The sequence below is a fragment of the Procambarus clarkii genome, chromosome 22, assembly GCF_040958095.1.
Source record: "Procambarus clarkii isolate CNS0578487 chromosome 22, FALCON_Pclarkii_2.0, whole genome shotgun sequence".
In the NCBI taxonomy this organism is placed as follows: domain Eukaryota; kingdom Metazoa; phylum Arthropoda; class Malacostraca; order Decapoda; family Cambaridae; genus Procambarus; species Procambarus clarkii.
Window position 1 is genome coordinate 18,989,982 of NC_091171.1, and position 27,622 is coordinate 19,017,603.

At 47.3% G+C, this 27,622-nt stretch overlaps 1 protein-coding gene across 5 annotated transcripts in view; it reads right to left on the minus strand.

Moving 5' to 3' along the window:
• Positions 1-27,622, minus strand: part of LOC123757772 (dyslexia-associated protein KIAA0319-like protein) — a 222,933-nt gene that overhangs the window by 139,857 nt on the left and 55,454 nt on the right. For all 5 annotated transcript variants that reach the window (XM_069329507.1, XM_069329511.1, XM_069329508.1 and 2 more), the window contains exon 6: positions 14,119-14,344. In XM_069329507.1, the coding sequence (XP_069185608.1) occupies positions 14,119-14,344 (226 nt within the window). The remainder of the gene's footprint in view (positions 1-14,118; positions 14,345-27,622) is intronic.

A 27,622-nucleotide genomic window follows, 5' to 3' on the forward strand; every position in this document is an offset into this window, starting at 1 on the left:
CACATACAGGGGAAGGTGCCGCGACCACGCCAACGCGAAGAGGTCCACCTCGGGGTGTTGAAACATCTGGCAAAGCCAAAGGAAGGAGTCGGCGTTGACCATCCATTCCGTGGAGAGGGGAACGAAACGAGACAGGCTGTCGGGCAAGAGGTTGGACACTCCCCGCACGTGAACTGCCAGGAGAGCCAAACCCCGTGAACTCAGCAGACGAGTCACCCGAAGCGACTAGCACCAAAGAGCCAAGGACCGCATCGAACCCCCCAGTTCAGACAATGAACCACCGGGAGCAGTCTGAATGGAGCCGGATCGTCGACTTGCAGGCAATTCGAATCCTCCGAAGAGCAAACCACACCGCTGCGAACTCCTGCACAGTGCTGTGAGCTCGACAGAAGGACAGACCCCACCGACCCTGGCCGGACTGATGAGCACTGGTCACAAAGGCCAAGCCGAAAGATGACGCGTCCGTGAACACATCGAGCGAGTGCTCGGGTTGGCGCCAACCCTGGAAACACAAACCGAAACTGTCTCCATTTTCCGCTTGTTACAACTTGTAATAAAGTTGTTACATCTTGGCTTAACGTGTTTATGACGTATTAGAACGTTGTTACAACTTGATATATTGGTTGTTATAACTGGTTAGGTGTTAAAACTTGTTCGAACGTTATAGCAACGTTGTAGTTTCGGTGTGTGTTTGGCGGGAAGGCACTGAACCCCAAAAAACCTGAAGTAGTAGCCGGTGACACAGCAACCGACGCAAAGCCCCCGGGGTACGAACCCAGTGATCGCAAGAGGCGGAAGGGACGTCCCCGAAGGACGAACCAGAACAGCCAATGAAGCCAAACCCGACCCGGCGGGTAGACCAGCATTGCGAAGTTCAGGCTCCTGCACAGACCCTCGAGGAACCGCCAGGTGACCCGGGAGCCCCCAGAAACAGGCACAAGCTGGACTGCAGCCGCAGAAGACACTCTGGAGGAAGAGACAAGGAAGTGGTCCAAGAGTCCCACACAAGGCCCAGCCAGGTCCGAACGTGGGAGGGAACCAGATGAGACTTCCGCCAGTTCGCCAAGAACCCGAACCTGGCGAGCTGAGAAAGAACCAGATCCCTGGCTAGCAGACAAGCAGACTGGCTGGGAGCCCAAACCAGCCAGTTGTCGAGGTAGGCCAACACCCGAACACCTAACAGACGCAGACAGGTCACCATGACCCGCGTGAGGAGCGTGAAAATGCAAGGCGCCAGATTCAAACCGAACGGAAGACAATGAAAGCGATAAGCACAAAGTCCCACAACAAAACCGAACCAGTCCCTGAACCCCGGATGAATCGGGACGTGCCAATAAACATTCCGTAGGTCCAGGGATACCATCCAAGTGCCCGGCTCCAACAGGAATCGAACCTGAGACAGCGTGGTCATCCGAAAAAAAGGGCCTATGAACCCAGGGGTTCAGTCGGGACAAGTCCAGAATGGACCGTAGGTCCGTGCAGTCCCGTTTCGGAACTGGAAACAGATGGAAAACCCATCTGAGGGACGTCGTCGTTTCGACCACGCCCAAGCAAACCCACTCCAAGATGACCTGACAGAGTGCAGGGGAAGAAGCCTGCCCCGCCAGCCCTGAATCCCCCGCAGGGGAAAGGGGCCACCCAACGCCACCAGAGGCAGTGCGAAATGACCCGAAACGCTCACAAATCGTGGGACCAGGCGTGAGCGAACAGCGCTAGCCTCCGCCCATCACCCCGTCAATGGGGCGAACCGCAAAAGGGCCGGCGCCCCTTACGAGACCCAGAACCTCGCACAGAGCGAACACCACGCCCATCAGACAAATGCAGGTTGGAAGGAGGAGCTGACCCCGAACCTGACACCGGTGGCCTACCACGACAAGAGGAACCCTGAGCCTTGACACGACCCTTGCGGGAAGGTCCACCACGGGTTTCCCGGAGAATAAGCAAGTCAGACATAGGACAGCAAGAAGCCAAAGCAGCCTGGATATACTGTGCAACGGCGGAAGCCTCAAACAAAAGAGGGCAAAAAGGGGAAGACGGTGCTTCCACAGAGGCCAGCACTGTCTACCGACACACGAGCCGGGAGGCATAAAACAGAGCCACCACATCCTGCAAAATCAGCACGAAAAGCTTCAGCAAGGTAGCCGACGAGCGAGCCGCCGAGGCCAAAATGCCAGACCCAGGAGCAGCCCCAAGCACCCACACATCCTCCGTGAGCGAGTCAGAAGGCAGCTCCAGGAGGGAAAAGAAGCGCAAGGCTGCAACCAAAAAGCCCCGAGCGCGCAAATCCTCCGCCACCTGCGCCACCGAAAAGGAGGGAACTTGCACATGGAGCTGAACGACACCAACATCCCGGGAAAGGGCAGGAGCAAACAAGCACTCATTGAAGTGCTCAAGGGCGCCCCCTCCCCAGGAAAACCTGAAGCACCATCGAAGCCTCCTGCCACTCAAGCGTGCAGGAACGGCAGGAGTGCCAAGCCTCCAAGGTAAAGACAGGACAGTCCGCCAGCCAGGCCGACTCCGGAACCTCGTAACGGAGCCAGAAAGGGAACCAAGTCCCATACCTGAAAGCCAAGGGATCCATTGCTGAGGCATAATCCAGGTCACGCAGGAGGTTTGCCACAAGGGCCGCCTGCACCGCAGCAGGTTGGATGTGATAAGCCGAAAACCTCCAGAAAGTCAGAACCAAAGCACCCGGGGAAATATGGAACCGAACCAGAAGGGGGGCAGACACCAAGTCCAATTCGTACGCAGAGGGGGGAAAAGAAAACCCCACTCCTTGTAACAGTAAGCCCCGCTCAGAGGGTAGAAAAACCCAGGCGGGGTCCAGTGGGGCCCAAGGCCCCCAAGTCAGCCCCTCCCCAGCCCCAGGGTCCTCCTCCGCAGGACCCGGAACTGAGTCCTCCCCCCCAAGAACCGACCCCACTTGACAAGGCCGGCACAGCTGTAGAAGCCGGATAGAATGAGGCCCACTGGTCAGACCAGAGGCTTCGGCCGGGGGAGGAGACTCGAATGCCTCCGTCGCCACACTGTTAGGAGCATCCCCAGAGGCTGCTTTAGTCTCAAGACTAACTTACCCCTGCCTCGACTTCGAAACTCTCAGACATTTCGGGGCTGGAAGCAGGGAAGGGGGACCAGAATGAACAGGAGGGCAAGGACCAGGATTTGCGGACTGAACCAGGGTCGATGCAACCCCCACCCCCCAAGTCCAAGTCTCTATAAGCAAAACGGGGCAGCCCCGGGGCATCAGGGTGAGCAACCAACTGAGCGCGTTGTAACAACCGCAACCTAGAATGCAACACTTGTGCAACCTGTACCTGAGAATGATCATCCAAAGATTGGGTAAATTGAGTTACCAGCAAGCAACAATACTCACAGAACTCAGGGTCGAAAGTGTCACCAACCCAACAGGCTGTGTGACGGAGGCAAAAACAGTGAGGGTCACCCGGAGACAAGGGGACCGAACAACCCTCAAACTCGCATGAAGCGAGGGGGGGCCTTGGGGTCACATCCATCAAACCCATGCGCCCCTAGGGGATTCCCAGGGTCCTGAGCGTTTACTTGAAGAGGACTCGCGTTCATGTAAACCCAGGCAGGGTACTGCTAACCGGCACCCAAAACTACCAAACAAACTGTCTAAAGCCGAATCCCAGGGACGTGTACACTCATGGGAACCAAGCAGCGGGGCACCACCAAGTATCAGGGTGAGGCCAAACACCAATGGCAAATAGGGCAGAACCCCCCACCAAGGCAAAAACAAAACCCCACAAGAGGACAACATACCCCAAGGAACAAAGCCGGCCACTGTGATAGGCGACAACTAGCTGCGCAGCATCCTGCACCCCTTACCAGTGTGAAAACTGCCTCTTACCCTAAGGTAAACTAGGGAGACAAAACACCCAAGTACCCAAAGGGCGGCCGAGAAACCGAGCAATAAAACGGACACACAGAGGCAGACCCGGAGGAACTTGTGGAAGGTAACCCCAAGCTCCAAACGCAGTACTTACAAGGCACCTAGGGAAGGGAACCCTAGGCGTACGCAGCCTGAGTACTGAGGAATAACTCCTGGCTCTCGCACCCCTGGAGAACAGTAGCCACACACAAGGCACAGCACCGCAAAAATACTGGAGCCAAAGCACACAACCAAGCCGATAGCATCAGCCTCAAGAACTAGGGTGTGGATCGTGGGCACAGTAGGTCTGGGGCTACCCCTTCCCCCTCCCGAGGAGGGGGGCTGCGCAGACAGCGGCGCGACAACGGGTGACGTCATACTAGTTTGCTCGTTTTTGTTTGGGGAGTTCTATCCACTCATTCAGCTATTGGTTGCAATTTTCACCAGAATAGGGGTTCGTTTTGGGACGCCTACCTTTCTGAGTGCCTAACCCAGTCAATGGCAGACATAGAATGCTTCCAGTTACACGGGGGTTTCTATAGGCCAATGCTCCCCTTGCCTCTCTAGAGGGAGCCAAGTTCTGGCTCGTGGTCCCCGGTAGGCCCATAAGAACTCCATACACATGACTGATGCCAAAGTCTGACATTAGCATATCAGCCTAGTAAGCTCCGGGGAGCCATAGGGGCTCCCCCAGGAAACACAGGGGTTCAGATTGTAATAATCTGGTGCTCAGATCATGGTTCTCCCCTCTCCCCTCCTACCTTCTCCCTTTCTCCCCTTTTCTCCCCTCCCCTTGCCTGTCATTCGTCTCCCCCTCTTCCCCCCACCCTTTTCGCCCATTTGTCAAGGGCCAAGAGGCTGACCTGAGGGTGGTCTTGCTAGCTGGTCCTCTTGGTGCCTATGCTTCCCCACTCCATTCCCTCTCCATCCACCTCTCAATTCCCTCTCTTCCCCTCTCACCGGCTCCTTCCCCATACCAGGCGAGTCAAATGTCCCTACCTTTTTATCTTGGAGGAGACAGGGTTGAACATAATTTATCAGTTTTGTAAACATTGCTCGGAGGTACACTAGGCTCGGGTGGTCCACTATAGAGACGCCTTTGTACCCGTCGATAGCTGGAGTGAGCTGACTCAACCTTCAAGAATTTCATGTATCCTTCCACTGCAGATCATGGTAGGTGATTGGCGGTAGATAAGTGCCAAGTCTTTATTGGCCCTGGAGAGCCAGACGTCAGGCCTAGTTTTAAATGGTTGGCCGTAGCCAAATAATGGGTGGAGCCCTGGGGGGCTGTACTAGATTGTGGGAGGAGCAATCCTTTCCACCGGTAAGCTGGTGAGGGCAGCCATCGACATCTTGGCCTCAGTGCGGTTTTAACCCTTAAGTTGCGCATCGCATCATATGATGCTTTGACCGACTTGCAGTAAATTGAGCATCGCATCATATGATGCTTTGACCGACTTGCAGTAAATTGCGCATCGCATCATATGATGCTTTGACCGACTTGCAGTAAATTGCGCATCGCATCATATGATGCTTTGGAGTACTACGCAAGATTTAAACGGCCTGCGGATACAAGGGGTTCACCACACCTTCATCAGGGCTCTTGTAAACAGACGCCATTTTTTTTTTAAATCGTGGGCCAAATTCCCAGGTGTTAGGGGCCTCAGTATTGAGTGAGCTACCAAGCCTGATGCAAGCAGCATGAGCTCACAGCACTGCTGTTCAGCCTGTGACCACAGCATCGCCTAAAAATGCCATAATATACTTGTTCATGCTATTATGTTGCGATGATATTATTACAGAAGTCCCCCGACTGATAAAACTGACCAGGGTTCTGATAATAGCAGGATTGTGGTGATATTTAGTGCTGTGCTCCATGGAGGGAGGATGGTGGCATTGTTTTCTGACTGTGTGTGTGGCCACCTTTTATTGACTGCACTCACCATACCAGCTTAGTGGTTCGCTATGGTGAACATAAATGTAGATACTTATATATAGTATGGTGAAAAAAACGGGTAGATATTTATATATAATGTGTGTATATAGCGTAATAACACCACAAACAGTATTGTTGGAGGAGAAATATTAGTGCGTCTGGCCTTGAGGGCGGCCGCCACCAGCTGACTGTGTGAGTAGCTACGTCTTTGTGCCTTTACTCACCATACAAGCTTAGATGTACAGTTATGGTGAACAAAACATGTAAATACTTATATATAACGTCTGTATATAAAAGCAAAAACAGTATGGTGGGAGGAGAATGGTGGCAAGTCAGGTGAGGTGAGGGAGGGAGGGAGTGGCAGGCTGCCACTGGCTGCCATTGCCACTGCCACTCAGCATGCCAACTTAGTGGTTCGTTATGGTGAACACGAATGTAGATACTTATATATAACGTCTGTATATAGTGAATAAAAGCAAAAACAGTATGATGGGAGGAGAATGTGGGTGAGTGAGGTGTTGTGGGAGTGAGTGGCTGGCTGGTGTGTGGCGGTCACGCGTCATTACTTTTTGACTCATAATAGCAACTTAGTGGTTCGTTATGGTGAACAAAACATGCAGATACTTATATATAACCTGTGTATATAGTGTAATAACCGACAAAGTATTTGTTCACTGTTTGATGAACATAATTGAATCAACAATATGCACACCATATTTTTGAGTACAGCGATAATTCACTCATTTTATTATATAAATATATCACACTACACACTATTGAATAATATTACAGCAAAAAACTACGAAAAATTAATCAGACATTGAAATAATTAGGTAATTATCTCTTTGTGGACACTACTCAACCCGAAGTCGAGACAACAGGCCGCATCCGCCGACCTAAAGCGACACAGGCCCGACTGGGCCCAGGAACATATACAAGGTAACGAACAGCCAAGGACCCTGTTTGACCGCCAAATTCCCAGTGCCGGAACGTCCTCCCAGGACACAGTACCAAAGATGGCGGCAAGAGCCGCGAACTTGCGGACGTCATGGGCATGGAGATAGACCACAGGCTGGAGAGCCTTAATCGAACAAAAAACAAAACGCACCCCCGGCCCAATCAACTAAGCATCAACAACCCAAGGACCCCTCCGGAAAGCAGCAATCTCATTCTTCGCCAGAAAAGAAGGAGAAAGCAGCAGACGACCAAACCGATCACCCCGACCGAAGGAGCAGAAAACCCCTGCGCAGGAGGAGAGCATGAAGCTCACCTACCTGACTCCCAGAGGCCAATGCCAACCGGAAAAGAGCCATCAAAAAACAAACCGGAACCGAAGGGGCCACAAGAAAACGAGAAGAAAAAAAAGAGCACTCTGTCCAATGATCAGGACGGCTCAAGCGGCGCAAGAACAGGCCGGAGGTGAAACAAGCACGAGACAGCTTACGAACGGCACAGATGAAAGTCCGAAAGCAAGTCGAAGCGGCTCTGCCAGCGCCGCATAAAATGAGGCAACAGTATGCGGCAAGTCGACGGCCCCAACCCCCAGCATAAAAGCCAAACCGACGCCAACAAGCGCAACCACCGAAGAAGGGACAGAAGGAAAAGGAAGGACCGCCAAAACATCCCATACTGCCGCCAAGAAGCACACAGGTAGGACACCAACAACTAAGCCACTAGACCACCAACGGACGCGAGATGCCTGAGGCAGAATATAATCAGCCATGCCAAGGGTCATCCGAGCCTAGGAAGAGGCGGAACAGCAGGAAGATCTCGGGTGCGACCACCAAGGAAGCAGGGCCAGAAGCCCAAGCCGGCAAGAAGGAGATGGAACGTCTGCCGAACAGAAAACTCCCCAACGCGAGCAAGCTCGCCAGGGGATTGGAAACCACGGGTCCGATGTGAGACACCAGAGAAGGGACATCGCAAGACCCTGAAAAAACCAACAGGCAGAGCAAGCCAGGAAAACAAAACCAAACCCGGCAACAGGAAGGCCAAAAGGCACAAACAAAACACAACAGTGTGAAGGAAGAAATGATAAAAAGACTAGCAGAAACGCCCCAGCACCAGGGGCCAGGGACAAGAGTGAAGCAGGAAGACGAGAGGAATGCATGAGGAACGGAAGTGGCGGAGGCCAACCCCACACCCAGCGTCCAGTGCAGAGAAGAGCCCAGTAGGCTCTGGAACTTGAACAGAAAGTGAATGATAGGCGAGGGGCGAGATGAAGAGCCCAAGCACATCCCAAGCCAGTACAACTAGGCGAGGACAACGAGGTTAGGACAGAGAATCCAAGGAACATGAAAAAACCAGGCCCAGCACAACAAGACCGGCAAGGAAGGAGGGCCCCATAAAAATCAAGGGAACAAAAAACCCAAACAAGGAAGGCGCCAGAAGCAGCATGGAAGGGCAGAACAAAACGCCACAACCATACCCCCACATGCAGCCACAGTATCAACACAGCATCAAAACATCACCACACTCCCAGAGGAAGTGACAGGGTATATAAAGATAAACTGTAACACGAGTGGCACACAACAAGGGGACACAGGTGGAAACCGAGTACCCAACCGAGCCACAGGGACGTTAGAAGAAATGTGTGCAGTGTAACAGGTAACTGATGGAACACATTAGGCAGCCCATACCTGGGCTGACCCCATACACAGCTCCAAGTGTAGAGACGAGAGAGCCCAGGAGGCACAGAATCCGCACGTCAGTCGAATGACAGGTGAGAGGCGGAACCAAAGAGCCAGAGCCCAACCCCTCAAGCACAATGAGGCGAGCACATAACACCCTCGACACAGGAAAACGTACCACCGAACAGGCACCTTTACCGTTGCACCGTGGAACAAGGTGGAGGCAGGGCCCCGAACTCAAGCATGGTTGGAAAAGCATAGGAGAGTGGCAGGATGAGTACAGGCAGGAGCCACCTCGTATGGGCCAACAGGCCTCCTGCAGTCACCTGTGATCCGAGGAAGGAATCGGGTGGTGAGAACAAGAGCTGCAACGTATGAGCCAATAGCCCTGCAGCAGGCACCTCGGTTTTTATGTTCTACGTTCTCAAGTACCTATGTACACCCATTCCTACTCCCAAAAACAAAAACAGCATCAGGATGAAGGAGACGCCAGACCGCACCAACTCACCTGCAGAACATAGGTGCTGAAGGGCCATGACGCAAGCCTACGAGAATGGAGCTGCGGGAGGCGGCCAGGGAATCGTGTACCCGTAGCACCGCCCGCGGAAGGCAGGCCAGAGTCGCTCATGCCGGAGAAGAGGAGGCGAGCGGCAAAGGAGGCTCCCTCCACCCAAAAACGCAGGGAAAAACCCGATGACCTTCCCACAGCGGCACTCCAGAACACCCCCAAGAGCAACAGAGCATGGACTGGAGAATGATAAGAGCAAGAGGCGAAGCCCCCAAGAGAAAATGGATGCAGAATACCAGCACGTGTGCACACCGCCCTGAACCAAAACAAACTCCCATGGCGCATGCGCAAGACACGAAAGAAAAGTAGCCCAACAGGTTGGGCTACACAGGTCCATCCTACTCCGTTCAACTCATCTGTCACCTGTTGAGCAGAAAAGTAGCTCAACTGGTTGTATCCCGAGCGATCTGTTGAAGAAACAGGCCAACTCATGGAAACAGAAGCCAACTTAGCCGGCCCATGTAAGGTAAACAACGAACCAAAACGGAACCCAAGCAGGCCACCAGCAGCCCAATCTGGCTACAAGTAGCCCAATCCGGCTACAAGTAGCCCAATCCGACATCCCGGACCAGAACGGAAGGAAAACGAGCAGTGCCGAGACACAGCACAGAGAGAAGAGATATGAACAAATGAACAAGAAGGCCAAAAACACAGACGCTGCCCGGAATAGGACCCACAAGCCCTAGAAAGGACCGGAGGGAAGCCCCACCGAACGACGCCGGACGTACCAGTAAAACGGGAAGGAGCAAAACAGTCCTGAACCTTCGAGAACACACAGAAGCAAACACAATACATATACTGTATATATATATCCGGAATTTCATCCGGTAAAGTGAATGATTAGAGGCCTTGGGGACGAAACATCCTCAACCTATTCTCAAACTTTAAATGGGTGAGATGCCGAGCTTGCTTGAACGCTGAAGCTTCGGCGACTAATCTTTTAGATTATTTTAATTTAATTTTCAGCGACTCTAGCGTGGTCTAGTCGGAAGAGAACGTGTTCTCATCTGGATAGATTGCGATCGAGCCTGTCGGAACGGGTGTGTAACTGCAGGGCACAAATATTTTTCTAGGAGCCGCGGTGGTCCAGGAATGGTAACATTATCTGTGGCCTCATAGTCCGGAGGTCGAGCCTCCATATCGAGTTACATCATATATTGATTGATTACTTCTTTTTTTGTTAGTGCTGGGAAGACGGGACACCACGAGCGTAGCTCTCATCCTGTAACTACACTTAGGTAATTATAATTATAATTACAACCAGGTCTATTCTATAAATTCATAAAAACAAATTGCAGGTAAAGGATAATATTCAGAGGTTGAAAATGGGAAATAGATTCACGGAAAATGAAAAGGAAATGTGTGAAACATTAAATGAAAAGTTCCAAAGTGTGTTTGTACAAAATGAAATCTTCAGGGAACCACATACAATAAGAATTCCAGAGAACAACATAGAGCACATAGAGGTGTCTAGAGACGAAGTGGAAAAAATGCTCAAGGAGCTAAATAAGAACAAAGCAGTTGGTCCAGATGGAGTTTCACCATGGGTTCTGAGAGAATGTGCACCTGAGCTCAGCATTCCTCTTCAACTGATTTTTCAGGCATCCCTGTTTACAGGAGTTGTAGCTGATGTGTGGAAAAAGGCTAACGTAGTTCCAATCTACAAAAGTGGAAGCAAGGAAGACCCCCTTAATTATAGACCGGTATCATTGACAAGTGTAATAGTCAAAATATTGGAAAAAAATAATTAAATCTAAATGGGTAGAACACCTGGAGAGAAATTATATAATATCAGACAGACAGTATGGTTTTCGATCTGGAAGATCCTGTGTATCGAATTTACTCAGTTTCTATGATCGAGCAACAGAGATATTACAGGAAAGAGATGGTTGGGTTGACTGCATCTATCTGGACCTAAAAAAGGCTTTTGACAGAGTTCCACATAAGAGGTTATTCTGGAAACTGGAAAATATTGGAGGAGTGACAGGTACGCTTCTAACATGGATGAAAAATTTTCTGACTGATAGAAAAATGAGGGCTGTGATCAGAGGCAATGTATCGGACTGGAGAAATGTCACAAGTGGAGTACCACAGGGTTCAGTTCTTGCACCAGTGATGTTTATTGTCTACATAAATGATCTACCAGTTGGTATACAGAATTATATGAACATGTTTGCTGATGATGCTAAGATAACAGGAAGGATAAGAAACTTAGATGATTGTCATGCCCTTCAAGAAGACCTGGACAAAATAAGTACATGGAGCACCACTTGGCAAATGGAATTTAATGTTAATAAATGCCATGTTATGGAATGTGGAATAGGAGAACATAGACCCCACACAACCTATATATTATGTGAGAAATCTTTAAAGAATTCTGATAAAGAAAGAGATCTAGGGGTGGTTCTAGATAGAAAACTATCACTTGAGGACCACATAAAGAATATTGTGCGAGGAGCCTATGCCACGCTTTCTAACTTCAGAATTGCTTTTAAATACATGGATGGCGATATACTAAAGAAATTGTTCACGACTTTTGTTAGGCCAAAGCTAGAATATGCAGCAGTTGTGTGGTGCCCATATCTTAAGAAGCACATCAACAAACTGGAAAAGGTGCAAAGACATGCTACTAAGTGGCTCCCAGAACTGAAGGGCAAGAGCTACGAGGAGAGGTTAGAGGCATTAAATATGCCAAAACTAGAAGACAAGAAAAAGAGGTGATATGATCACTACATACAAAATAGTAACAGGAATTGATAAAATCGATAGGGAAGATTTCCTGAGACCTGGAACTTTAAGAACAAGAGGTCATAGATATAAACTAGCTAAGCACAGATGCCGAAGAAATATAAGAAAATTCACTTTCGCAAATAGAGTGGTAGACGGTTGGAACAAGTTAGGTGAGAAGGTGGTGGAGGCCAAGACCGTCAGTAGTTTCAAAGCGTTATATGACAAAGAGTGCTGGGAAGACGGAACACCACGAGCGTAGCTCTCATCCTGTAACTACACTTAGGTAATTACACTTAGGTAATTACACTTAGGTAATTACACTTAGGTAATTACACTTAGGTAATTACAAAGGACGAAGGCACAGAAAAACCCCTTCGCACCCGAGACCAAAAGTCATGCAGAACCCCAAGAAGAGGGGGACATGATGGAGAAGTCCCGTCCAGGGAAAAAGGGGCGAAGAACGTAGAAAAGCACCCACCGACAGAACGGAAGCAATGGACATAATGGACAAGGAAACGAGCCCGGAGAGAGGCCGATGCCCAAATACTCGTGTGGAGAGGGGTGAAGAAGGAAAAACCCTACTCCACAAAACCGCAAGCCCCGTACAGAGGGGTAGAAAAACCCCGGCAGGGACCAACGGGACCTGAGGCCCCCCACCCCAGCCCCGGGAACCCACCCGGCAGGTCCCGGGGCCGAGCTGTCCCCCCCAAAGCTCCAGCCACAAGAAAAAACCGGGGCAGCCATGAAAAGCACTAAGGAAGAGAGCCCACTGGCAGACTCTTACAACACGGCTAAAGAAAACAGGCTTGAATGCTTCCATCGCTACTCCCGGAAGGGAAAGTCCCCGAGACCAACCGAGTCTCAAAACCATGGAAGCCCCTCCCCAACCCCGAACCCACAGACGATAAAGTCCCGGATGTAGGGAGGAAGGGGGGGGGGGGGGACCCGACAAGACCACCAACGAAAACGAGGCAGCCTCGGGGCTTCCGGGGAGCAAACAACTAGTGCGTTGCCACTGAAACCCAACGTGCAATGCCCGTGCAGCCTGCACCCACATAGTCAGCATAAGACTGGGTAACCAAGTCACAAAAAAGCAACAAAACTTGCAGGACCCTGGGCCGAAGGTGTCACCGACCCCACAAGCTGCAGACGGAGGCAAAACCATGAGAGTCACCCTGAGACAAGGGGACTGAGCAACCCTCGAACTCGCACAAAGCGAGGAAGGGGGGGACTCCGGGGCTAAATCTATTGGGCCCACGCTCCCCCTAGGGGTTTCCCAGGGTCCTGAGCGTTTACTATAAGAGGACTTGTGCTCAGGTAATCCCAGGCAGGGTACTGCTAACCGGTGCCCATGGCTACCAAACAACATTCTAAGAGCTGAACCCCCGGGACATGTACACTCACGGGGACCTAGCAGGTGGAACCACCGGAAGAAGGAAGAGAACTCGGCACAAAGGGAGAAAGAACCAAAGGCAGAGCCCCCACCAGGTAGACAAACAAAAAGAAAAAGAAAACCCCGCAAGAGTATAGTGTACCCAGGTGGAACAGCTGGCCGCTATGATTGGTGAAAAAAAGCTGCGCAGCACCCTGCACCCCGCCAGTGCAAACTGCCCCTTACCCTAAGGTGAACAAGGGAGACAGAACCCCTTATCACACAAAGGGCGTCCAAAAACCGAGTAGCAAATGGCCTAGCAGAAGCAGGACCCAAGGAACTTGTGGAAGGTAACCCCAAGCCCAAAGGGCAGTACTTACAGAGCACCTAGGGAAGGGAACACTAGGCGCATGCAGCTCGAGTACTGGAGACTCACTCCCGGCTCACGCACCACCTAGAAGACAGACACCACACTCTAGGTACAGTGCTGAAACAACCACTGGAGCCGGAGCTCACAACCGGTGCCATTAGCATCAGCCGAAGAACTAGGGTGTGGATCGCCGGCGTGGTAGGTCTGGGGCTACCCCTTTTCCCTCCCGGGGAGGGGGAGCTGCACAGACAGCGGCGCGATGATGTGTGACGTCATACTAGTTTTCTCGTTTTTGTTTGTGGAGTTCTATCCACTCGTTCGCTTTTGGCTGCAATTTCCACCAGAATAGGGGTTTGTTTTGGGACACCTACCTTTCTGGGTGCCTAACCCGGTAGATGGCAGACATAGAATGCTTCCAACTACACGGGGTTTTCTATAGGCCATTGCTCCCCCTTGCCTCTCTGAGGGGGGCCAGGTTCTGGCTCGTGGTCCCCGGTAGGCCCATGAGAACTCCATACACATGACTGATACCAAAGTCTGACATTAGCATATCAGCCTAGTAAGCTCCAGGGAGCTGTAGGAGCTCCCCCCAGAAAAGATACTGTACCTAAAATGGAACTTACATTATTCTATATGTTCCTGGAATAAGATCAGTGAGCTGTAATGTTGGCCCTGTTTGATCAGGGAGTTTGTATCCTAATGGAGCAGTTACCATCTCCCAGTGGTATGATGCTATCTCATCATCATCTGTGCTTCCTGAGCCATCAATAATGACCCCCGAGGTTGGAAGCTTAATTTCTTGAGATGGAGAAACAATGATTGCTTTGGGAGGTTGATTGATTCTCTTGGCTGCAAAAAGAAATAAACATGAAAGATGATAAGTAATAAAAACTCAAGGTAAGACAATACTGTACACAAAATTAATAATATTTGTAGCAGGAACATTTTGCATCTTTCTCCACATGCTCAGAAAACAGGATACTGTATTCATGGCTTGATTATTACTTTTTTTTTTTTTTAGAAATATCTAATAATGTTAACTTTCTGCCAGAATAGGAATTACCAATCCAGATGACACCATACAGTACAGTATATGCATTTGTCATAAATCGGTCACTTAGCAGTAACATTCCCGATCTGTCAGTGCACACCCAACCACAGCTGATTTTCTGTTTCTAATTATAAATTTGGTGTCAAAATGTTTGCAAATGAATTTCTAGAGTATGGATGCAAAGCAAAATGTGCTTTGATAAAAGATTGTGTAATGTAGCTGGATATATTTAATTGTTTATGAACATTTCAACATTCCTCATATTTTTCAGGATTCAGCCCATCCATTCTCCTCCGGATAAGAAATCCGAAATATTTTTTCTCCTACGCAAAATCAAGATCAAAAACCACATCTAGTATCGGGCCCCTGCGAAAGGGAGATGGAACTTTCACCGATGACAACAAAGAAATGAGCGAGCTACTGAGGACGCAGTACGACTCTGTTTTCAGCGAGCCATTAAACACACTAAAGATTGATAACCCAAATGAATTTTTCATGGATACGATACCAACATCAAATCATATATCAGATGTCACTCTACCCCCACTGGATTTTGAAGAAGCCATGAACAGTATGCCTATGCACTCTGCACCAGGCCCGGATTCTTGGAACACCATATTCATAAAGAACTGTAAAAAAAACACTATCGCAGGCCCTCCACATTCTGTGGAGACAAAGCCTAGACACTGGCGTTATTCCTGATATACTAAAAACAGCAGAGATAGCACCACTTCATAAAGGAGGAAATAAGGCAGAGGCAAAAAATTACAGACCGATAGCGCTAACATCGCACATCATAAAAATTTTTGAGAGTGTGCTAAGAAGTAAAATCACAAAATACATGGAATCACAGCAACTCCATAACCCCGGACAACATGGTTTCAGAACAGGGCGCTCTTGCCTGTCGCAGTTGCTGGACCACTATGATATGGCATTAGATGCTATGGACGACAAACATAACGCGGATGTAATTTACACAGATTTCGCAAAAGCTTTTGATAAATGTGACCATGGTGTTATTGCACATAAAATGCGTTCAAAAGGAATTACCGGAAAAATAGGCAGATGGATCTACAATTTCCTGACCAACAGAACCCAATGTGTAATAGTCAACAAAATAAAATCCAGCCCATCAACCGTGAAGAGCTCAGTCCCCCAGGGTACTGTGCTTGCTCCAGTACTTTTTCTCATCCTCATTTCGGACATAGACAAGAACACAACCTATAGCACTGTATCATCCTTTGCAGATGACACTAGGATCTTCATGAGAGTAGGCAACATAGAGGACACGGCGAACCTCCAGTCAGATGTAGATCAGGTCTTTCTATGAGCTACAGAAAATAATATGGTGTTTAACGAAGATAAGTTCCAGCTCATGCGCTATGGAAAAAATGAAAATATAAAAACGGAAACCACGTACAAAACTCAGGCAAATCATAACATAGAACGAAAAGGCAATGTAAAGGATCTGGGTGTACTCATGTCGGAAGACCTTACCTTTAAAGAACACAATAAAGTAGCCGTCACAACTGCAAGAAAAATGACAGGTTGGATAACAAGAACTTTTCACACTAGAGATGCTATACCGATGATGATACTTTTCAAAACGCTTGTGCTCTCTAGAGTGGAGTACTGCTGCACAATGACAGCACCTTTCAAAGCTGGAGAAATTACTGACCTGGAGAGCGTGCAGAGATCCTTTACTGCTAGAATCCACTCAGTAAAACATCTAAACTTTTGGGACCGACTAAAGAGCTTAAAACTGTACTCCCTTGAGCGCAGGCGGGAGAGGTACATAATAATTTACACGTGGAAAATATTAGAGGGGCTGGTCCCAAACCTGCACACAGAAATAACATCACATGAGACCAGAAGACATGGCAGGATGTGCAGAATACCCCCGTTGAAAAACAGAGGTGCAACAGGTACTCAGAGAGAACTCTATCAACATCAGAGGTCCGAGACTGTTCAACACGCTTCCACTACACATAAGGGGCATAACTGGCCGACCCCTCACAGTGTTCAAGAGAGAACTGGATAAGCACCTCCAAAGGATACCTGATCAACCAGGCTGTGACTCGTACGTCAGGCTGCGAGCAGCCGCGTCCAACAGCCTGGTTGATCAGTACGGCAACCAGGAGGCCTGGTCGACGACCGGGCCGCGGGGACGCTAAGCCCCGGAAGCACCTCAAGGTATCCTCAAGGTAAGGTATCCTCCTGTTTAGGTAGTACAGTACTTGTAATAACAATGAGGACCATTGTACATAAATTGATAAAGAAGGCAATTAGAAAATAGAAATTGGTACTACTGAATTTGGACAAATTGGAAAAGGATTTGTATTTATGTTGCAAAGAAAACCTAAACTAACCTAACCTAACCTTCCTAGGCCTAATATAGTACATATATGTGCTATCTTGAGGTTATCTTGAGGTGAATTCGGGGCTTTAGTGTCCCCGCGGCCCGGTCCTAGACCAGGCCTCCACCCCCAGGAAGCAGCCCTTGACAGCTGACTAACACCCAGGTACCTATTTTACTGCTAGGTAACAGGGGCATAGGGTGAAAGAAACTCTACCCATTGTTTCTCGCCGGTGCCTGGGATCGAACCCAGGACCACAGGATCACAAATCCAGCGTGCTGTCCACTCGGCCGACCGGCTCCCTTACTAATCTTAGTAAGCTAATCTTGCTATACTAATCTTAGGAATATTTAAGTTTGTTTTCTGGATTAATTTTTTGGGACTATTAAGTGAATAATATAATACCACATTCTACTATCTAATTGCATTTTACATCAATATATGTATGATGGTACAATCTAAACAAGAGGATCGGTTGCAACATTCCTCATTTATTTTTGAGGAAGACCCTAGTGGCTGCCCAAAGCTATCTTGCCGAGATTGCTCCCAATTATTAGGTTACACCAGCCATAGAGTTCTGTTTGGCCTAACAGGAGCCAGAGCCACAAACTGCCCACTCTCCCTCACAGAGGTGATGAGAGCAGATGACACACTACCACCCCAGCGGGAAAGTATCCTGAAAGTCAACATACCAATGTAGACCACTGCTGGGTTCAAAAGAACTGAAGCCTCAAAAATTGCCAAATGAACTCTCCAAACAAACAATTAACACCCTCGAAACTGTCATGAACCAGCCCGTCCTCCAAACAAAGACCCAAAAGTGATTCCATGCACCTGCCAAACCCCCCTCTTTATGAATGAAAATTGGTTTACACACGACTCACAGCTGTTGACGTTCGAACACTTCCGGAACAAGGGCTTCGCTGACGAATTTTGTTCAAACCACAACGTTGTAAATGCTTCACCCACGTACTACAAATACATATAATTGCCAACAGAATCTAAACACCTAACCTAACCTAACCTATGCCTATATATGCACAATATGCTATTATAATATTAATTTATATTTGAGAAAATTCCTCTTTTGAATGACCAGCATGTACAAATTTCTGAATGCGTCTGTGAGGTCGACCGCTGGATGGAATGGACTTGAGTCAAGGACGGGTTGCATGAACTTGTTACTACCAATTCCTCACCACCAGGTGGCCTGGAGCCCCAGCCCTCTCCTAACTCTCTCAAGTTAGTTATCATTGATCACTGATATGGTAGATGCCAGTTGATCGCTGTAGTGCTCTTGGGTCACCAACCAGTTGCATGGGTCCTACTGCATCTAGTCTAAAGTGCTGTCCATCCTTGGACATCTGCGGCCTGTGGGGCCATGTGCTTGTTTATTGTTCCAGTTTTTATTATTTGTTTCACGAGCATGTTTTTCTACCAGTAAGTTGCATGGATTTGGCTCACTTTGTGCCTGGAGCTGCAGGTGCATACGGTTACTTCCCTCGGTGCTCTGTGGTGCTGCCCCTGCACTGATAGTTACCTCTCTTCTGTGTTTGGGAGGCACCTCAACCAAGACCACCAGGTTGGGGTGCCTTACCTCAAGTATTTCAAGTATCCTTTTGACTTGTGTCACCTGTCATTGGGAGTAAACATTTTGGTTTGGTAGGGTGCACTGAGGGTTTGCATGCCTGTTTTACATAATATGCCGAGATCAACTTTCAGAGCCCCATTGATTAGGCTGTTTTTTTGTTTTTGCTTATTCTTCAGGCAAGTATTCCCAGTGCTTGGTTATTCCTTCAGGCCCTGGTAATCACCAGAGGTGTTTAAGTATGGTTCCCATGGATCATTTCACCACAACCAAACTTACTCTTTGCGAGTTTAAGTGATGTTCATAATCTGTGCCACATGATGACAACCATTCTTTCTGCCTCTGCCATGCTGCCTGTGGGATTGGTGAAACCTATGACCCCAAGTATTCTGGCATGTGTTCCCTGGATGCAACTCCTCTTTCTAACCTGGCTTCTGAGGTTGAAGTTTGTCAGGCAGCTGTCACTTTGCTGGTTTATTTTGCCCGCCTTCAGCATTTGCAGCTTTGTGCCCATTTGGATGCCCTGGAATTAAAACATTTTGTGTTTAGTGACTTGGAATTGGAGGTGTTGGTGAACTTCAACTTGGCTCAATCCACACCTCTTCCTTCCCTTCTGGGTGTAGTGGGGCCGCCTTCAGTTTTCCCCCCACCCCTTGCTTCCAGCTCCAAAACACCCGAGGGTTTTGGGATTAGTGCAAGGTTTAACTGGTGGTGTGACTTTGCCTTCTCTAGAGGTATCCCTTTCCTATTTGGATGAGAAGGTAGTTGAGCCACCTAGCCCCAGAAGGGTTTCAGAGTTTCTCTCTTCCCAACTGACTCCTCCTGAGCCCTCTCCTTGAGTCAGTCTTTCTGTCCCAGATAGTGAGCATTGACAGCAGCTTTGACCCAGATTCTTCATGGCAGGCTTTCAGGGCCAGGGAAGGAAGTGGGGGGAGGAGTATGGTAGGGGCCCTTGGGTTTCTTTTGGTCTTTCTCAGTCCTTCTTCACCTATGATGAGGGGCTGCTACTTCAGAGGAAGGTGTTCTTACAATCCCTTTCCTTGTACGACTTTGATTTTCAAGCATCTTCACCCCCAAGATTCATTTCCACATGATATAAAGTTTGTCATATTCATCTTTCCAGAGGTTTATTTCTTCTTAAGTCCCTTCTTTGGTGACTTGGGGTGATGTCTTCCAGTGCTTCCTGTGAGATCTGAATTTTGCTACTCTGATCGTTCCTACATCTTTTGACTTTAGGTCATCTTCACATTATTGGCCGTGTTAAGAGGTTTCTCTTCCTGGCTGGCTGACAACCTTCTGTTTTCCTTGGGGGTTTGGTAGGGTTTCTGCCATATCCACATGTTTGAGTTGATGAAGTTTTCGAATGTCTTTTAGGTACCTGGTTGATTGGTTGATGGGGTTCTGGGAGTTCTTCTACTCCCCAAGCCCGGCCCGAGACTAGGCTTAACTTGTGAGAGTTTGGTTCACTAGGCCATCAGCTTATCTGTCACCCCTCAAATATGTTCCAGTTTCCAGAACAACCTCTTATGTGGAACTCTGTCAAAAGCATTTTTTAGGTCCAGATAGATGCAGTCAACCCAACCATCTCTTTCCTGTAAAATCTCTGTGGTTCGATCATAGAAACTTAGTAAATTCGTTACACAGGATCTTCCAGATCGAAAACCATACTGTCTGTCTGATATTATATTGTTTTTCTCCAGGTGTTCTACCCATTTAGTTTTAATTATTTTTTCCAATATTTTGACTATTACACTAGTCAATGATACAGGTCTATAATTAAGTGGGTCTTCCCTGCTGCCACTTTTGTAAATTGGGACGATGTTAGCCTTTTTCCACACATCAGCTACAACTCCTTTACACAGGGATGCCTGAAAAATCAGTTTAAGTGGATTGCTGAGCTCAGATGCACATTCTCTCAGAACCCATGGTGAAACTCCATCTGGACCAATTGCTTTGTTCTTACTTAGCTCCTTAGCATTTTCTTCACTTCATCTCTAGACACCTCTATGTGCTCTATGCTGTTCTCCGGAATTCTTATTGTGTCTGGTTCCCTTAAGATTTCATTTTGTACAAACACACCTTGAACTTTTTGTTTAACCCTCAAACCGCGCATATCATATATAAATGATATCAGTGACAAAACCGAAACCGCACACATCATTTATATATGATTTTGTGTCTAGCGCTATAATTTAAACGCCCCGCCTGGGATAGGGGCAGCTATAGTACAGCCACGACCGATAGTTGCCAGATGCCACCTAGAAAAAAAATCCAGGCCAACATTCTTGGGTGTTACAGCATCAGTATTGAGCAAGCCACCAAGGCTGGCGCACGCAGCACGAGCTCACAGCACCACTGTTCAGCTTGTGACCACAGCATCGCCTACAAATACCATAATATAAATGATACTGCTATTATTTAGCAGTGATAGTATTACTGAAGCCCCCTGACTGTGATAAAACTGACCAGGATTCTGATAATAGCAGGATTGTGGTGATATTTAGCGCTGTGCTCCATGGAGGGAGGAGTAAGGCTGTGGGAGGGAGGGTTGTGGCGTCGTTTTCTGACTGTGTGTGGCCACCATTTATTGACTGCACTCACCATACCAGCTTAGTGGTTCGATATGGTGAACACAAATGTAGATACTTATATATAACTTGTGTATAGTGTGAGATAACAGCGAGAGGAGTAGGTTGGGAGCTGCCATTTTGGTGAGGGAGGAGCGTCGTCTGCACGACTTGGCATGTTGCTTACTGATGGCCACTATGGTCTTTGGGCACCATACCACCTTATTTGTTCAGGTATGGTGAATAAAACAGATAGATACTTATATATAATGTGTGTATATAGCGTAATACCACCACAAACAATATTGTTGGAGGACAAATATTAGTGCGTCTGGGCTTGAGGGTGGCCGCCGATCAGCTGACTGTGTGAGTAGCTACGTCTTATGGCCTTTACTCACCATACAAGCTTAGATGTACAGTTATGGTGAACAAAACATGTAAATACGTATATATAACGTCTGTGTATAGTGAATAAATACAGAAAGAGTATTGTGGGAGGTGAATGAGGGTGAGTGAGGTGGTGTTGAGGGAGGGTGTGGCTCGCTGGTGTTTGGCGGTCACTCCTCGTTGCTTTTTGACTCACAAGACCGACTTAGTAGTGCGTTATGGTGTACAAAACATGCAAATACTTATATATAACCTGTGTATATAGTGTAACAACAGCAAAACTATTTGTTTATTGTTTTATGAACATAATAATTGAATCACTAATATGCACACCATAATTTTGAGTACAGCGATGGTTCACACATTTTATAATATAAATATACCACAATTCACTGTATGGAATAATATTACTGCAAAAAAACTAAGAAAAAATCAGAGACATTGAAATAATTAGGTAATAATATATTTGTGGCAACTGCCGTCTGACAGCTCGGGCGGAGTAGACCTCGTCTGGCGAAGGCTCTGTCAACGCCCGTTTTTTGCCACATTTCCCTACCCTATTGTGGCTAAAATATGCCAACTACGATTTTTTTGTTATTTTTTCCGTGATCAGGGAACAAAAATGAACACTTCTATAAGATGAAAGAATTTTTTGGATTTTTTTTTTTTTTTTGCGCCTGTGGGTATGAATTCCATTTGGGCCCCTAGCGGTTTGAGGGTTAATGTTTCACATATTTCCTTTTCATTTTCTGTGAATCTATTTCCCATTTTCCACCTCTGAATATTATCCTTTACCTGCAATTTGTTGTTTATGAACTTTAGAACAGACCTGGTTCTGTTTATTACATTTGCCCGCAATCCCTTTTTCAAAATTTCTTTCTGCCTCTCTCCTCACTGCCGTGTAGTTGTTTCTTGCATCTTTGTATCGCTGGTATGTTTGGGGGTTTGGCCTCTTCCTATATAAATTCCATTTTTGTATCTTTTGGCCTCTGGGCCTCTCGCAATTTCTGTCAAACCAATCCTGTTTCCTAGTTCTACATCTCTGCTTTGGAATCAATTTTTTTGTGCCTTTATCATATATTTCACAAAACTTGACATACATCTTAATTACTTCATGTCCTAACAGCAAGTCTTTCCAGTCAATTTCCTTAAAGAAATGTCTGAGTTCCCCATAATGACCTCTCCTGTAATGAGGCTTTTCAACTGCTTCAACCTCATTTTCTTCCAAATTATAACGCATAGCATACTTTATTCCCAATAAGACATGGTCACATTTACCTAAGGGAGGGGGAGTACTGAACGTCAAATATCTCTTCCTCTTTCCTGGTAAATATCAAATCCAGCATGGAGGGAACATCCCCTTCCCTCATCCTCGTAGCTTGTTTAACATGTTGAAACATGAATGTTTCCAGGATGAGGTTTACGAATCTCCAAGTCCAAATATCCTCCATTCTAGCTTCATATGCCTCCCAGTCTATGGATTTTAAGTTGAAGTCACCGACTACCAACGGTCGTGATCTATCTTTATCAGCTCTGACTATAATTTCTCTCATTATTGTTATAAGACCCTCTTGTTTACTATCTAGCTCCTCCTTTGTCCATGTGTTGCTTGGTGGTGGACTATATGCATTTATGATCATTAGTTTATCATCCTGATTGCATATCTCTAGAGCTATTATGTCAACTTCTCATGGATTGGCAATTATTATTTTGTTTACCTTTAGGTGTTCTTTCACCAGCACAGCAATGCCACCGCCTTTCCTAATTTTTCTTTCGTGTCTCCAGACCGAGTAGCCTCTTGGGAATATGATCTCATTTAAATTATCATCTTCAAGTTTTGTTTCCGTGAGTGCAACAATGTCAGGTGTCTGCAGCAGTATTACATCACTTAACTCTAGTATCTTTGATCTCACTCTATCTATGTTGGTGTATGCAATTTTCAGGAACTTGTTCCCCCTCTCCTTATTCTTCACTCCCCCTCTCAATCTAATCCTTTTGTTGGTTTGCCTTTATATACCACTTTACTGGTTTGCCTACCCCTATCACTTTGTAGAAAAAAGAATTGATTTCTTCTTCATTCTTGTTCTCATTTAAACGTTTTGCCTCAGCGAGGTTCAGTTTCAGCTTCTCTGTCTTCTTTTGAAAGATCTCGTCTTACCGACCATACTTTCCCTACCTCATCACTTTGTAATTTTCTAGCATTCCTTAGTACTACTTCCATCTGTTTGGCACCGTTTAGGGTGATCAAAGGTCGATCTTTCCCTTTTACGTACTTTCCAATCCTCCTGGAGTTGCAGACATTCTCTATGGTTATCTTGAGGTTATCTCGAGATGATTTCGGGGCTTTAGTGTCCCCGCGGCCCGGTCTTCTACCAGGCCTCCACCCCCAGGAAGCAGCCCGTGACAGCTGACTAACACCCAGGTACCTATTTTACTGCTAGGTAACAGGGGCATAGGGTGAAAGAAACTCTGCCCATTGTTTCTCGCCGGCGCCTGGGATCGAACCCAGGACCACAGGATCACAAGTCCAGCGTGCTGTCCGCTCGGCCGACCGGCTCCCTCGGTAGTAAGTAAGATGGTAGTAAGACCTTTCACGAGGCCAACAATTTTATCTACTACTTTCTCTTCTTCTACAGCTCTTTCTGACCTGGATGTTACCTCCTTTTCTCTGCAACCAAAAATTATCAGAGACTTACTGCGATCAACTGTGTTTTGCATCAATTTAGGATTTGCTGCCAGTTCCTTTCTGACTTCCAGCCTAATGTTTGCTTTATCCTGGTTGCTGCAGCATTTGGCTTCCTTTACTGCTGCTTCTATTTTTTCCTTCTCCTTGGCCACTTGTGCATAGGTGAGTTGCATATCTTTCTTGCACTGTTCTATTCCCTGTGTAACTTCCTCTATCTGTACTGACAAAAGCTGTTTTTCCTGTTGAATTTCCTTACCTAACCTATCATAGTCATTTAAGTTTAAGTTTGCTTTAACTTCTTCCAAAGCTATTTTTAATTGTTTATTTTCCTCTTCCATGGCTTTGCAATTTGTTTCCAGTCGATTCTTGTCCTTGCATAAGTCTTTCACTAACCACTCAAGACCTAAAATCTTGCCACTCAAGTGCTCATTAATTTCTTTCAATTTGCTGATTATATCTTCATGATAGTTCACTATAATATCTAAGTTTGCCAATTTGTTGTGTAGACTGCTTATATCAATGTTTTCTTCATTAAAACCCCCAAAATCTAGCTCTGTTTTGTTTTTCTTCTTGCTGGTGGCCATCTTGAATGTTTTTGTCTGGACTGTAAACACTAGGGTCACTTTTTCTCATCCAATTTTTCACTTCATTTTGCACATTCGTGTTACCTCGCCTATTTTTCCAAAGCACAACACTTTTATGTTCCTTGGGACACCACTCACTATCATCAACCTGTTCTACAATACTTAGGAATTGTGTGAAACAGGACTTGTGTTACACATGATTCTGTATACTGCTAGCAATGTAGACATTCCCAGTAATGACCAACATGGTTTCTCAGGTAGTGTGGTGAAGACACTCATGGCACCATGACTGAACAAGGGCCACATTTTATGCACAGATAACTATTATACAAGTTCCTTACTAACTAGATTCTGGCTTGAAAATAGAACTGGAGTGTATGGCACTGTAAAGGCAAGAAGAAGGGAAATGCCAGTGTTTGACAATAATATTGAAGTTGGCGACTGCCAGCTAAAAAACGTGATCAAGTACTCTCAGTGCGGTGGAAAGACAGTAGAGAAGCGTACATGTTCACTTGTACCATTGTGAATGCCGTTCACAATGGTACAATGGTGCACAGTGGCAAGGTGAACCGAACAATGAAGCAACCAATATATATATAAACCAGATTGTGTTCTGGACTATAATATCAACATGAGTTTAGTTAATAAATGTGACATGACGGTGGGCACTGTTGAGTGTGCACAGATAACATTGAGGTGGACAAAAAAACCAGCGTTGAATGTAGTGAAATGCCATTTTCTGGGCGAGCCCCGGAGGCTTCCTGGAGCTTATCAGACTAATGTATGTTATGTTAGACCGGGACATTAGCTATGGAGTTCAGACCTACCAGGGACCATGAGTCAGAATCTGGGCCCTTCAGAGAGGTTTCAAGGAGCAATGGCCCTGGAAACCTCCCTTGTGGATGGAGGTTTTCCTTATCTGTCAATGATCAGGGTTAAGCACCCAGAAAGGTAGGCATAACAAAACAAACCCCACATAGTAAGAAACTAACAACAAAAACCAAACAGAGGTAGAACTCCCTACAATCCCAAGGAAACAAGCAAACAAACAAACATAACACACTACTGCCCGCTGCTCGTCCGCGCAACCCTCCCCTCCCCAAGAGGGGAAGGTGGGCCGCCAGACCTCACTTTGCCGGCTACATAGCACTCCCTGGAAAACCCTGTCAAGGCTCGGTGGACCACTGGATGTGTCTTCCGGGTTCCAACCAGTCTTGTGCGAGTTCATTGGTTGCTGTGCCCTTGTCTCAGGGGTGACAGTTGCCTCTTTTACCTCTGTTATGCTGCCTGTTGGGTCACTGACACCTTAGGCAAGGCAAGACCTTGACCCAGAGTCTTGTGAGATGTGTTCTCTGCTTGTTCTCCAGTACTCTTCTGATGTCCTTACTGTTCAGAGTACAGGCGGCATCTGCATTGCAAGTTTGGTTTAGGTTGCTGCAACGCGCTAGGTTGGTTACCCACCTGGATGCCCTGGGGCCGTCCCATTTTGCTCCTGACCTTCTGCTGGTTTTGGAGTCGGGGTGGGGTTTCGTTGGTGCCGAGACTCGGGTGGCTTCGGAGGCTGCCCCGTTCGGGTTGGAGACGAAGGTTTTCGAACCTGATTCTCCTGCTGAGGCTTCTAGGTCTTACCAGCAACCCTTTCTTTGCTGCCTTTCCTCTGGACTCTTCATTTTCTTTAAATGCAGAGGCATGGAGGATGTCTTTGCCCTGGGGACTTCTGTTGTGGGTTCCCGGGGCTGTGGGGGATGCCTGCTAGCAGTTCTGAGGCTGTTTGCCCCTGCCTGGGTTATCTGCTTCTGGGGGCTGGAGGAGGGGGGGGGGGGGGTTTGTCACTCTCATCTGCTTACTTCCCACATTTGCTGGCGTGTTTTCGGATCTATTATGTCGGTCACAGCTTGTTCTGGTGGCCATTTTCTTTCTACGGGGTTACTTCTCTGCTTGGCCACTGGGGCGGCGCTGTGGTTTGTTTACCTGTGCCTGGGTGTGCGAGCTCGCGTTTTGGGCGAGTTGCTGCGAGGGCTTCACGGCAGTAGTGTGTTACGTTTGCTTGTTTGCTTGTTTCCTTGGGGTTGTAGGGAGTTCTACCTCTCTGTTCGGTTTATGTTGTTAGTTTCTTACTATGTGGGGTTTGTTTTGTTATGCCTATCTTTCTGGGTGCCTAACCCCGGTCGATAGCAGATAAGGAAAAACCACAGCCACAGGGGGGTTTTCCAGAGCTATTGCTCCCTGAAACCTCCCTGAAGGGGCCAGGTTCTGGCTCATGGTCCCTGGTAGGTCTGAACTCCATAGCTAATATCCCGGTCTAATATAATGTACATTAGCCCGATAAGCTCCAGGGAGCCGTACGGGCTCCCCTCAGAAATTTTTGTTTCCATCTTTTTGACGTAATCATGCTGAACAGTTTCAATATCTGATGAAAACATGTCGTAAACCAACTTTCTGTACGTTTAGTCTTACAGTTGTGATACAGTTACTAACAAAGTTTGGAAAAGACATTCTTAGCATACAAAGTATGCCAATGTATGCCAAAATATTCAACTAATTCAGAACCCAGTATTGAATCATGCTCTTACACCCAAGCTCACTTACACGGAGGCCTTTCAATACACAAACTAAAATATTTGCCACCAGCTGGAAAGCGTGCAATAGGCCAACTTGAGTGCATAGTTTGTAAAACCACACAAACGAGAGCACAGAAACAAAAACTGGTGCAAACATGGTGTGAAGTATGTGCCGTCCCTTTGTAAGCTGTCAACTGCTTCAATGATGACCACTATGTCAATGACCTTTAAATGTAAAATAATGATGCAAAAACATGTAAATATTGAGTGTGTGTACTCGCCTAGTTGTACTCACCTAGTTGTGCTTTCGGGGGTTGAGCTTTGGCTCTTTGATCCCGCCTCTCAA